The sequence below is a fragment of the Euphorbia lathyris genome, chromosome 10 (genome assembly GCF_963576675.1).
Source record: "Euphorbia lathyris chromosome 10, ddEupLath1.1, whole genome shotgun sequence".
Lineage (NCBI taxonomy): Eukaryota > Viridiplantae > Streptophyta > Magnoliopsida > Malpighiales > Euphorbiaceae > Euphorbia > Euphorbia lathyris.
The window spans coordinates 65,029,865-65,043,917 of NC_088919.1; the positions used below are offsets into that span (position 1 = coordinate 65,029,865).

Here is a 14,053-nt window from a genome sequence, read left to right on the forward strand (position 1 = left end):
GCATGGGCTTTTATTCTCCTATACAACTTTAATTGAAGTGCCAATCAGAAATTGGATAATTGAGAGAGACGGATCATATTGTTAAAGAATACGAGGAGATGATGAACTTACCGAGATTGGTCCTCAGAAGGACAAAACGGGTGAATCTGGAGTGTGCTTCTCTAGCAGCTTCAAAGGAAGAAATCCCGTGAATATTCACATTGTTAATCAGGACTCACATTGAGAAAGTTATACCATAGTGACTCTTTGGAATTGATGCCTAAGATGGCTGTTTCTGTTGCAAGATGCCTGAGATGCTCAGAATCCTATTTGAAGTTGATATTGTGGAACCATTTTGAGGAATTGCCCTGAAATGATCTCAAACAAAAACGACTGATTCAAGTTTGATATTCCAATTTGCTAGGTTACCTGCTCATAAGTAAACAAAGAACATAAAGGTAATAACAGATTGGTTAAAAGACCACCACGAGCTTCAATGTTGCTAGCCACAGCACACGGAAAGCAATACAAAACATAATTACATACAAGTTGAAACCCCTTGGATTGCTATTAGACTGGTTTTATCGAGCCGAATGCCGAGCTGCTCATGAGCGGGTAGGCTCATTTACATCCCTATCCCTTGGATTCACTTAACCAAGCCTCATAAAGACTCGCTCTTGCAGCAGCTCCATTGGACACTTATGCAAGCCACTGCTTCATCATTCATGGAGTCTCATATTCATGATTCAGTAATACAAAAGATTTTCTGAGTGCGGTAAAAAGAAAGGATATGCAGCCTCATCTTTTGTGGCCTTAACCATTTTATGTTGCTTGTAGTTAGTTGAAGCCTTGAAGCTCTCTTCGATCTGCTCTATTTCTCACTGTCCTTAACCTCACCTATTAAACAAGACTTTTCACATCAAGAACAGCAAGAAATTGGACAAAGAAATGAGAGGGTGATCATGTTGTTAAAAGATATCATAGATGATGAACTTGCAAATATTGTTATTCGAAAAGACAAGACAAGATAGCCTCAAGTGTGCTTCTCTAACATTTTCCTCATGAAGACTCGCTTTTGTAACAGCTCCATTCATTCAATTATTCAAATTGTTAATCAGGACCAACTCTCAACCACTATGAGAAAGATATACCACCACTTTGCTATGGCATTGATCTTCATATATTACTTACTTGAGACGCGGAAGCTCATAATCCAATTAGAAGTTGATATTGCTGAACCATTTTGAGCCATTGTCTGAAATGATCTCAAACCAACATGTCTCATTCAAATTTGATATACCAATTTGCAAATGTTACATGTTCATAAGAAAACGAACAACGTAATGGCAATGGATTGTTTTAATACCAGATTAGTTTGAAAACCACCACGAGTTCTGACGATGCTAGCCACAGCCCTCAACAATCAACGGTCGTCTGCATTATGTTCGCCAAAACAAAAAATCTCAAAAAAGACAAAGGAAAAATGAGAAACAGAATCAATGTATTGGATATGAAAAGCATTGAAGAATTAAATCACTTGTTAAACCTTATAAACCCTTACAGAAATAAGCATACATCCAATCGAAACCAAATTATTACTGCATATATCTAGTGTCTAAAACTGAAATGAAGTTTGAGATGTGATTTAAATGAGTTATAGAACAAGCAAGAATGAAAAACAACTCATATATATATGGTCAACATATAAGATACTATGAGATTAATATCAGAAGCAAATTGTATACTATATAAACCGGTACAAAAAGCAAGATAATCAATCACCTAAGCTGATATCTTCCTTCTATATGCCAACCAGATATGCAGGCTCGTATCGATTCAAGAACCGATGCATTTGGCAGAGTCCAGGCTGCTCTTGTCCAGGTCAATATGATGTCCTGTTCACAGCAGAGAAAAACTTTCAAGAGAGGCAACTTGCTAAAGCTGAGTTGCTTTCAATTACTCTAATAAAAGAGCTTTCAGTTATTGAAATATGATGTATTAGTAATTTTCTTTTTAGAGGTGATGCTTTTTTCCCCTTATTATGTGATCTAGAAATAATTAGAAATTGTGTATCAATTAAGAAGTTGTAGCTTAAGAGAGAGTTTTAATTAGTTAAGATTTTGAATTGGATTGTGTTTGTTGGTTGAAATAGTTTTGGAAACAAGAAATGTGTAATTTAATTTAAATATTTATGGAAATGCATTTTGATACATGTTAGACCAGTTCCGTTTCCAAAATTGATGAAGAAGAATTTACTTGCAACATAGCTTCACAACCTGCAGGGGACCTGATGCATTTTTTCTAGTTGTTCCAATGGTAATGCTTTTTTTATGCAATAATAATCAACTCTTCAGGGCTATGTAGTTTGCTGATTAATGAGTTTGCTAGTGTAAACCAGAAAACTCCTACAAGTTGTCTTGAGTTGATTAGTTTAATTTTTAATTCATGTTGAGATTTGCTTGATCTGATCGTATTACTTTATTTGCATCAGTAATGATAAAAGATGAAAATTAACAATGAATTTGAAGTTTGAAAAGCAAAAGAAAATTGATACTCCTAGTTTTATGATCTTTAAGATAATAAAAAAAACCTAAAAGTGGTGCAAACCAATCAAAGATGTAATGTGCAAATGCATCGGGTGTTTAGTATAATTTCTAATTAGTATGGTAATGCATTCTCAATTGAGAAATTTTATTCAGACAGACTAATCTTTCTATTCACTGCCTAGGAAGGGAAAGGAAAGACAGCAAACCTGCACTTCAGTTCTTTTGGCTATGCCATGTATTCAAAACCTTAGCTACTTAAGTAGAAAGAGAATCGCTACATTAACATCAGCTGCTGCCACTGGCACTAACATAAGATCGAGCAAAGCACTTAGGTGGGCAGCTCATAACATGAGCATTGCAGCAGAGCTTGGTCTAGTTCCTTATAGAAAGGAATTGGATTTCATAGTTTTTCCCTCCCCCTCTATCTAAGGTTAAAGTAAAAGGAGTTTCTTTAGTTGAATAAAGACGGAGTCCAGAATGTGGTAGGCTTTTCACTTCAAACAATGCATAGGGTTTACTTAGGATCTGGCTGAATGCCTGATTAAGGGACCAACTACCATACTAATTTACCTCATTTCATAGCTGAAGGGTGAAAATAAAGGCCTTATAAAGGAGTGCTTGCCCGCTGCTACATTCGAAAAAGAATAGTCGGGGAGAGATGTTACCATTAAGCTTACCCTGGAATTGGAACTTCCATATAGCATTGAACTGATACTAGAAATTATCCCAGGACAGGGGTGAAGGCCTTTATTACTCTAAAACATACATATTAGGATGCCCATTTACTTTCAATGCCTCAGCTAGAGTCTTTTCATATTATGTTATGGAAACATCTGAATCTGAATAAGGATAAGCTGTAGAATTACAGTTTAGGGTATGAAAAGACTTCTTTCCTACTTTCCATCTAATTTTGAGTTTGAACCATTTTGAACCATTGGGTTTTCTCGCTAAATTCTGGATTCTCTACTCTTTTGGCTACTCAATCAATAGCGTATGTAGATAAGAGAAAGGAAGAAGCAAGGGCTGAGCACATCTTTCGAAAGAACTCAATAGGCCATCCACCCGAAACCAGAAGAATGAATACGAACATGGACAAAACCAAAAGAATGAATACGAACAGGGACGAAACCCATAAGACGGAACACAAACACCAACAAACTCATATAATAAATGAAACCCATAAGAAAGAACAATAAAAACCAAATCATAAGGAAATCCCGGAAGATAGAACACGAACCCATATAACAATGAAACTCAGAAAAATAACAAATCATTCACTTACCTCTTTTCCATTGCTTCTGCCACAATCGAAACACGAAGAAAATCCAATCGTCGTCGATTAAACTTCAAACCAAGCTACTGCATATGAGTAGAAGGTAACACAAACTCAATTTTCCACGCTAACGAGAGGAATGGGGAGAGCTGCGAGCTGCTAATATTAGGTTGTGCAAGGAGAGAAAGAGAAAGGGGGAGAACGATAGGTTATTGATGTTTGGATAATCGACTCTAAAGAGTAATTGGGGTCTGTTCTTAATGAACCCATGCCATTATGCTAATTCCTGGCTCATTAGCTTCGGTTTATATTTAAACCGAGGCTAATTATCGGGTCATTAGCCTCGATTTAAGAAGAATCGACACTAATGATTGTTCAGACCGTGCACTATTTTTAAAAATCACATTTAGAGTCGGTTATTTCAAAAAACCGACTCTAATGTTCTAATTATTTGAGTCGGTTTTTTAAATAACCGACCCTAATTACCTGTAGCCACGGTTTTGCAAACAACCGTAGCTAATAAGGCGTGGCCGTAGGTCATTTCTGTACTAGTGATATTTAGTTTGGCTTAAAGTAAAACCAGCATGATCTCTTGCCAATTCGATACCCAAGAAGTACTTTATACTGCTTAGATCTTTAATGGTGAACTTGTCATGGAGAAAAGCCTTGACATCATTGATAAGCTACAAATTAGCTCCGATGAGCAGAATACCATCCACATATACTACAAGAATAATGAATGAGGAATCTGTGATGTGTAAAAAAAGACAATGATCATGTGTAGACCTATGAAAACCAAAAGTGAGTAAAATGTTGACTATAGCCCTTGTCTACAAGCCTTGCTTTGAACCTCTCTACTTCTCCACTAGGCTTGTACTTAATTTTAAAAATCCATCTGCTGGCAATGGCTTTCTTGGAAGGAGGAAGGGTAGTTAGGATCCAAGTACCATTATCTTCAAGGAGAGATTTTGCTTCTTGATTTAGGGACCCTATTTAGCACATAGCAAACAGTCAAAAGGATTTCTCCCCACCAATGTGAGGCAGCACCTGAACTAAGCATAATAGCTACTACAGATTCGGTAAGTGTCCTATTTTTCCTTTCAGCCTTTCCATTCATTTCTGGTGAATAAGGTGTTGTGGTTTCATGTATAATGCCATGTGATTTATAAAAATCAATAAACATGCTAGAACCATATTCTGTGCCTCTATCACTACGAAGTCTCTTGACTTTCCTATTGTATTGATTTTCTATTTCAACTATGAACAGCTTAAACATGTCAAATGCTTCACTTTTATTTTTCATCAAATAAACAAAAGTAAAGTTAGAACAATCATCAATAAAGGTTATAAAATACCGTTTGTCATTTCTAGTCAACTTTCCATCTAATTCACATATATCAGAATGAATTAAATCTAGAGGTTCAGAATCCCTAACAACAGATTTATGAGGTGTTTTTGTGATTTTTGCCTGACTACAATAATCACATTTAAGAAACTCATTTAAATTCAATTTTGGAATTAATCCTAAGGTACTCATGTTCTTAATGATACGCTTATTAACATGACAAAAACAAGCATGCCAAGCATTAAAAGTACACAAGCAGTAAACAGAAGCATTCACTTATTAATCTCAACATTCAATTTAAACATGCCTTCAGTTGCATAACCTTTTCCTACAAACACATTGTTCTTAGTCAAAGTAAATAAATCTGCTCCTATAGTCTGAGTGAAACCAGCCTTGTTGAGAAGATAGCCCGAAACCAAATGTTTCCTCATTTCTGGAGTGTGCATCACATCCTTCAAAGTTAAGGTTTTTCTAGATGTGAAGTTCAATTCCACATTACCAATTCCAGCAACAATAGTGGTATGAGAATCACCCAACAGCACTTTCTTATCTTCGGTCACAACAGTGTATGTTTTGAACATATTTCTATCATAGCAAACATGGCGGGAAGCACCAGTGTCCACCCACCACCCATCTGATCCACCTATGAGGTTGATCTCAGAAATCATAGCAACAAAATTATGTTGCTCTTCAGTCAGGTTAACACTAGGAGTAGTGTTTGGCTTGTTCCTGCACTTTCGTGCCATATGACCTGGTTTCCCACAATTAAAGCATAGGAAAGCAGCATCATTTCTAGGTGGCTGTTGATGTGACCTATTTTGGTTCCTTTGAAGGTTCCAATTCAAATTAACTCGGGTGTTGTGATTTTGGATTGGTTTGCGGTTCTGATTCTTAAAATTTTTTTGAGTAGGTTTCAGAACCGCAGTGGATCTTTTAGTGTTATTAGAAACAATAAGCACTTCTTCTTTTAAATCTTGTTTTCGAGCTTCCTCCTCAATTCAGAGACGTATAATCAGACTTTCCATCGAAAATTCTTTTGTTTTGTGCCTCAAAACATTTTTAAAATCTTTCCACGAAGGAGGCAATTTGTCAATAATGACAGCAACTTGAAATTGATCATTTAGAGGCATACCTTCTGAAATGATTTCATGTGCTATTTTTTGCAATTCATGAGATTGAAACTCCACTGATTTGTCATCCGTCATCTGAAATTTGATGTAGCGGCTGGCAACATATTTTTTCGACCTAGCCTCCTCTGTGTCATATTTCCTCTGCAGAGCTTCCCAAATTTCTTTGACAGTTTTTTCTTCAGCAGTGTAATAATCATACATGTCATTTGTTAACCCATTTACGATATACTTTTTGCACAGAAAGTCTGTCTCTGTCCATTTTTCAGCAGCACGAATATCAGCACGAACATTTGCCTCATCACCATCTTCAGGAACAACCGGTTTTTCAGAAGTCAGAACAGAAGCTACCTTCTTTGTTGTGAGGTAGAACAACATCTTCTGTCTCCATCTTCGGAAGTGAGCTCCTTCAAACCGGAATGGTTTGTTGATTTTAGCAACTCCATTTGATTGTTCCGTAGCCATCACAGCAGTAATTGAACCGTCTTAAAATTGTTGGAACTGGAATATAAAAACAACAGGAGACCGAACAAAAATTAAATGGGCAGAGTCGCGGACAATGTCGCTTTCTTTAAGACGTTCGCGGAACTGCCAGAAAATTACAAGCAGTATGAACTCCAGTCGTCTCCAGGATAAAACAGCCCTCTATAATACGAAATTGTATTGCAACCCTACAATTTCGTTTCTTCCTACACTCTCAGTTTGCTCAGTTTCGAAATATAAAATGAATGAAAAGTAATGTGTAGAAAATCAGTCTATCTCACACCTATTTATACTAAGAAAAAGAGCTGTTGAGCTCTGATTTAGTGGAGAAGAAGGTGGGAGGAAAATCAGGAAGGTGGAGGAGACTGGGTTTGTGAGAGAGACACGCTTAAAAAAAGAGACGTTAAAAACGTTTAGAAAAGACTAATTCAGAGTATTTAATTAAATAAAAATTAAATACAAAATTAATAAAAAAAATATTATTAGTTTTTTCAATAAAAAATTATAGATTTTACACCAACTCAACCCAGCCCGCCCCGGTTCGGAAGGCGGCGGCGCGTGCGGTGGTCAACCAATGAGGTAGGTCCCCACCCTTTCACAAAAGTGGGTACCTCTTGGGGCACACCCCAAGCATGTAAGGACCTCCTTAATAAGTATCTCCACCAAGTGCTTTGAAAGCAATGTGGGATACTTTCTATCTTAAAAATCAAATGTATGGGCTCTTTTCACAAATTAAAATTAGGCCAAGCCCAACATTATGTCTTCAAAATCTGTCCCTTGAGATTAGTACTTGAACTTGAAGCAAAATCTGCTATACATTTGAAGGGTTGAGGGACATTTGTTCCATTTATAGGGGTTACAATTCCAAAAGGTGAAACACAATTAACTCTAAGAACTTAATTTCAGTATCAGTAATTCCAGTTCAGTTCAGTAGATTTCAGGCCAGTTAAGTTTAGTTTTAGTTCAAAAATTTATCATTATTTATTATAATTATAATAACTTAGGCATAATACATACACAGTCCCCTGAACTTGTCCCTTTTTTTCATTTTACCCTCTAAACTTAAGGGACAATCTATTGACCCCTAAACTTCCAAAAAGCCACCCAATTTACCCCTCCTCTCTGACGTGGCGCTGACGTGGCAAAATACAAAGCTACAATAATCCAAGTGCCACGTCGGAGAGAATGGATAAATTGAGTGGTTTTTTGGAAGTTTAAGGGGTCAATAGGTTGTCCCTTAAGTTTAGGGGATAGAATGAAAAAAAAGGACAAGTTCAGGGGGCTGCGTATGTATTTAGCCAATAATTTATATATAATTTATAATTTAGTATTATTTATATATAATTCATAATTTATTATGTATATAATTTTTCATTTTTTATTATAATTATAATTTTTTATATATTATATAAGGTAAATAATTTACTAGTCCCCTAATTTTTAACTAACACACTGTTTAGTCCCCCTAATTTGAAAAACACATTTTAAGGTCTCTATTTTTTTCCAATATTAACCATGTGGTCCTTTTGTCTATTTTTTTTAGATTTTTAACCGAACATATCTTAGTTTTTACGACAGTCACAGTACAATACAAGTTGACCATGTTACTCTATTATTTTTTTTTTTTTTTGACAACCAAAGAAGCATATATTAAGAATCAAGAAGAAGCATATTACAAATAAAATCAGGGGGTACAGAAAACCACTCACCCCGATGTAAAGGTAAAATACTACTTCTAGCTAACAAATGAGCAACAGAGTTTGCAGAACGACAGACAAAACGAATAGAGCAATTAAAAGACTCGTTCAATGAAAAATGACAATCATTGGCTAAGGCGTTAAAAGGAGATGAAACCTCTAATGGGCGAGCCATAGACTGTACCACGATCAAAGAATCTGATTCAATGATTACATCCTTCCAATTCGCGGTCTTTGATCCAACTAAGAGCTTCACGGACCGATAGGGCTTCAATGAACGATGCATCTTGATAATTCTGCAAGATTCCATTTTTAGCCGCAACAAAACGGCCCGACTCATCCCGAACAATACACCCAAACCTAGCCACATTCTCGTCCGCGAATGACGCACCATCCACATTCAATTTTAGGAAGCCTGTTGGAGGACACTGCCACACCGTCAGGCTTGGCACAGTTGGACTGCCTGAAGAAGAAACAGACGCCTGCGCTTTCTTCCAGGCCTGTAAAAAGGAGCCGGCCGAATGCTATAGGATCGAGACTTGTGAACCCTTCCGATTCCACACCATGTTATTTCTATAACACCAAATGATCCACCATAACACGGCTACAAGCTCAACAAGCTCCACTGGTTTAGAGAAGATCCAGCCCCAATAATAAAAAATGTTATGAAATTGGGTTCCCACATCCCCAATAGGCGAAATAGTCCAAATAGCTCGAGCCATAGTACATTTGAGAAAAATATGATACGAATCTTCCACCGCCCCATGACAGAGCTCGCATAAATCTGAGATAGGAACCCTTCGGGCTTTCAGCATGACTTTAGAAGGAAAACAGTTAGCAAGAACCCGCCAAAGAAGGTTCTTAACTTTAGGGGGCACTTTAAGATTCCAAACTGGAGAATCAATGAACCAATTTGTTCCAAATCCAGACATAAGCTTTCGATACCCACTTTTAACTGTATAGATGCCCCGACGGTCATCCTTCCAATACCACACATCATGATCAACCCGATTAGATAAGGGGATACAAGTCTATTATTTTATATATGTATGTTTATGCTAAATATAACTGTTACAAGTCTAAAAAAACTAGACAAAATGACCAAAGGTTAATATTGGCAAAAGTTATGGACCTTATAATGTGTTTTTCAAAATAGGAGGACTAAATAGTTTGTTAGGTAAAAAGTAGGGGACTAATAAATTATTTACCCAATAATATATATATATATATATATATATATATATATATATATATTATTTATTATAATTATACTTATTTATATATAATATTTATCATTATACATATATAATTTATTATAATTATAATTATTTGATGCAACTTGTTTGCAAATTTTGCGAGAAGTAAATAAATAGTATACCAACATATGTACGTGACAATGCTCTACATAATCAACTGTCTCAACTACATTTTGATTTTTATCATCATCTTCTTCAACTTCATCATCATCGTCATCTACATTCTCCGTCACACTTCATTCTCTGCTAGCCATGATTGCCAAATTTGTTGCGCTATATATCATTCCGCACTATTAACATGGCGGCTTTACGGTTTATATTAAACACATATGAATCTACAACCATGTTGTATAATTGGTATCCCAATCATGAAAAGTCTTATGAAACCATGTATTTGTATTTAATTTCATAGGTTTTAAATAATATATATATATATATATATATATATATAATATTAAATAATATTTATTCAATATTATTCACGAGCTTTTATCGAGCCAAACACCGAGTTGCTACCATTGGTAACTTTAATAATATTTATTCAATATCATTATTATTATTATTGTTGTTGTTATTATTGTTTTTATTATCTTTAAAGTCTAATATTATAATTATTGTTAAGTTAAGTTTAGTTCAATAGCATTCAATTCAGTTCAGTAAATTTAATTTCACTAAAAAAAATATGGCGTAATTCCATTTTGGGATAATTCATATGGTAAGCATTTTGCTAATCACCAAATTTCACAGGCTCCTGGCCGCGTTGGTCATAGGAGACCAGTAGAGAACATGGTTGAGATTCCACCACCCCATTCTTTTTGAGTTATAGCGTAGGGGTCGACTGGTCGATGCTCCTTCAGCCAAGTCTGGAAATGTTGCTCAGTTGGAAGATGTGTTCGTCCACGCTCACCGCACCAATGATGTTGTGCAATATGTGCAGCCTTCTAGAATATCCTTGAGTAAATAAACTGGAAGTAACAATATGTCAGAGAGGGGTCGTCGTTCAGGGAACCTGCTCAGATGTTTAAATTAGCAAAGTTTGAGGAGAGGTAGAAGACACTATACATATTAGCAGTTAGTGATGTTTACATATATAGTAGCTGTTAGGGCTAACTATTGTAATCCTAATAACGTACCCTAATGACTAACTGGACAGGTGTTGGTCTTCAGTTGGCTTTGCAATCTTCAGACTGTAATGATGTTAGGTGGTGCACCCTGCAATATAGCAAGCATGTTGTTAGGTGTTCTCGTTTTATCGGTCCTAAGCCCTATTATGGTGTAAGCGGCGCGCTCAGTCACGTATCCACTGTCCTTTGCATAACCATTTCTCATTATATAACGACTCTCCTTTCTTTGTCGTACGAATACTGAGAATGATGTGGATATCAATCAACGTGCTTGACAGGTATCGTCCGAATTTTTAGGCAATATTCCTTGTTTCAAATCGGACAGTTTCTATGACTCTTCGTGATGTGATATGTACAAGTATGAATTGATTGGTAACATATATTGTAGGAAAAAAACATTAAAATTTCTCATTATTGGGCGGTTTTGAGCTGCCTAGCTTCATTACATTGACTCATATCAACATTTATGACAAGATGGAAATTAAAACCACCAAACAACCCAACATAAATGAAGCAATTATTGGAGTTCCATACAACTTAACAAACCCTTGGATGAAATAAATACTCCTCATCGTAGTAGCAAAAAGATTAACAAAACTAGGATTAACAACACTAAACCCTCCATCAACAACAAGATTAACACCACTAACATGATTAGCTTCATCACTAGCTAGATAAAGAGCAGCTTTAGCAATATCTTCTGTCTTCAAAATCTGTCCCTTGAGATTACCAGTAGAACTCAAGGCAAAATCTGCTATATGTTTAAAGGGTTTAGGGGGATTTGTTCCACCTAAAGGGGTTACAATTCCAAAAGGTGAAATGCAATTAACCCTAATTCCATTTGGGGATAATTCTGATGCTAAGCTTTTGGATAATCCCCAAATTCCATGTTTAGTGAGTGCATATGATTGAGTTGCGAGTCCTCCTATTTCTGTGCAAGCACTTGCTGTGAATAATATGCAGCCTTTGTGCTGTGGAATCATGACTCTTGCTGCATGTTTGGCTCCGAGGATTGCACCAATTAAGTTTATGCTTATTAGGCGATCTAAGTCTGATTTTTTGCTCTCTATGAACTTTGTGAATGGTCGATCCACTATTCCTGCATTTAGTTTAGGATTGATTTCATGTCAATTTAATTCTAACAACTTTCCAAACAGAGCAAAAGTTTCGTTTTTCTCGATAAACTTATTTGGAAGTTTTTTTTGACATTAAATAACAGTTCAAATAACTATCAAACCAGCTAGTTCAAATTTGCAGGTAAAAGTTTACAAGTAGGAGTTATGTGTTTTGTGAAATTTGCGGTTTAAAGAATATGTGAGTCAATTTTTAACTAAATAATAATTATGGTTCAGTTAATTTGTAAAATCAGACCTCGTACGTTTGGGAATTTGCAGAGTCAATCTTTGGTAGAAACTTAGTTTTTAAACCGCACAAAACACCTAACCCCTGTTTGTAAGCTTTTAAATCACTTGACTGTCTTTGCAAATCGGCCAAACCAAAGGAACTGTCCATGTATCTAGAATCTAGAATGTTTGTTGTATTAGTACATGGTACAAAGAACAGTCCAAATACACGAAAATGCTTCGGTTTTTCGAAAACATATAGTCAAATAATAGGTCAAATAACTATTAAATCAGCTGGTTCAAATTTTCCTTTAAGGTAAAAAATTTCTTGCTTGGAAACCTTTGGTATAATATAATTGCAACAAAACTGACTACTGTAACTGTCATAGCTAATAATAATAGCTAATTGTGAGTCTTATTTATCAGAATAGTCTGTATTGTACATATTTCAAGTTCGGAAAACTATTGTAGTGAAACTCTTAGTCTAATGATCGAGAATTTACTAATGACTTGGAAAGTCATAGGATAAAATCACATAGAGTCGTGTGGATTTTTTTTTTTTTGTTATTTAAAGTAAGCGTATTTGCGCAAATTTTAAAAAAAAAAGTTTAGAGGGCTATTAGGACTCAAGAGTGTGATAATGCTAAAAGTTATCTTCAGACGGAATGTAACCTTTTGGCAATAATTTTTTGGATAGAGACAAACACGACATACTAGTTGACTCGTGTCAATACTGTTAAACAAGAGTTGACTCTTGTTAACCGTGTCAAAAATTATCACTCTTACCTGCATTGTTGTACATAATGTCTAGCTTCCCATACTTGATAACTGTTTGATCTACGAGACTGCTGATTTCTTCTTCTTTGCTAACATCACAGCGGATGTAAATGGCGTTTTGGCCGAGCTTTTGCGCAAGGGCACGGCCAAGGGTGTCTTGAATATCCGCAATAACAACTTTGGCTCCATTTTCGTGGAAAAGTTGAACCGTGCTGGCTCCTATCCCGCTTGCTCCCCCGGTTATAATTGCCACTTTTCCTGCTAACCTGAAATTGAAAGAAACTAGTTGAAATTGAAAGAAACATGAATAAAACTAGAATATTAAGTTTTTTAAATTAGTAGATTACCTTTGTTCAGGCGTTACAAGGATAGGAATAGTCTCCTTTTCCATAAGTATACTTCTTTGAAGATCCAAACAAGAGAATTCTAAGTTTTGTGCTTCTCTTTAATGGGAATTTATAGTTATAAAAATTAGAACAAGTAGAAAATGGACGGTGAAAGGGTTCACTTTCTCCTTTAATGGCCATTTATTCTTTGTAACAAAAAAGATGACACTCAAATTTGTCTTTGGATACGTGAATCACTAAGGAGCTTTAGGCAAAAAAAAAAAAAAAAAAGACATAATTGCCAGGACACGTGTTCTAATTACAAGACCGAATTCCAAAGATACACTCTTAATCTCTAAGAAGCACCGTAATTTAAGGTAAAGAGGTGACATGCACAAAAGCATCAGTAAAAGCTAATCACATGTCAACACGTGGAAAGCTAAAGAAGCACAAGGTACATAATCACATATGTCTTCACTTTACTTTCAAATCTTACTTGCTCTTTTCTTAGTAAAATACTGACTCAAAGAAGGGACATCGTACACCGGTCCCCTTCCGACTATTTGTTGATTCTCCTCAGGCTACTACAAATCAGCCTATATCCATTCTACAAATTGAAGGACATCATATATATTTCGTCTTAGCGTACAAAATGATGAAATTTATCCCCTAATATTTCTAGCAATTTTAAGTTTACCCTTACCAAACAAATTGAATGTGTTGGTTTGTGCACTATTTGACTGTTATATCAGATCTTTCAACCATGTTTGTTGATAA

General features: G+C 35.7%; 1 protein-coding gene across 1 annotated transcript; it reads right to left on the bottom strand.

Moving 5' to 3' along the window:
- Positions 1–11,223: 11,223 nt before the first annotated feature.
- LOC136208492 ((+)-borneol dehydrogenase 1-like) lies at positions 11,224–13,479 on the bottom strand. Its single transcript, XM_065999404.1, has 3 exons — positions 13,298–13,479; positions 12,960–13,216; positions 11,224–11,929 (listed from the first exon to the last, which is right to left on the bottom strand). The coding sequence occupies exons 1-3, from the start codon at positions 13,339–13,341 to the stop codon at positions 11,295–11,297; spliced, it is 936 nt and encodes a 311-aa protein (XP_065855476.1). The 5' UTR covers positions 13,342–13,479; the 3' UTR covers positions 11,224–11,294.
- Positions 13,480–14,053: the final 574 nt, after the last annotated feature.

What these genes read in the sequence shown, in the direction of transcription:
- LOC136208492 (XM_065999404.1), bottom strand. Translation starts at nt 13,341, where the DNA reads ATGGAAAAGGAGACTATTCCTATCCTTGTAACGCCTGAACAAAG. An exon ending in CTTGTAACGCCTGAACAAAG is followed by an intron (nt 13,217 to 13,297) that starts GTAATCTACTAA and finishes TTTCAATTTCAG; the next exon opens with GTTAGCAGGAAAAGTGGCAA. An exon ending in CATTATGTACAACAATGCAG is followed by an intron (nt 11,930 to 12,959) that starts GTAAGAGTGATA and finishes AACTAAATGCAG; the next exon opens with GAATAGTGGATCGACCATTC.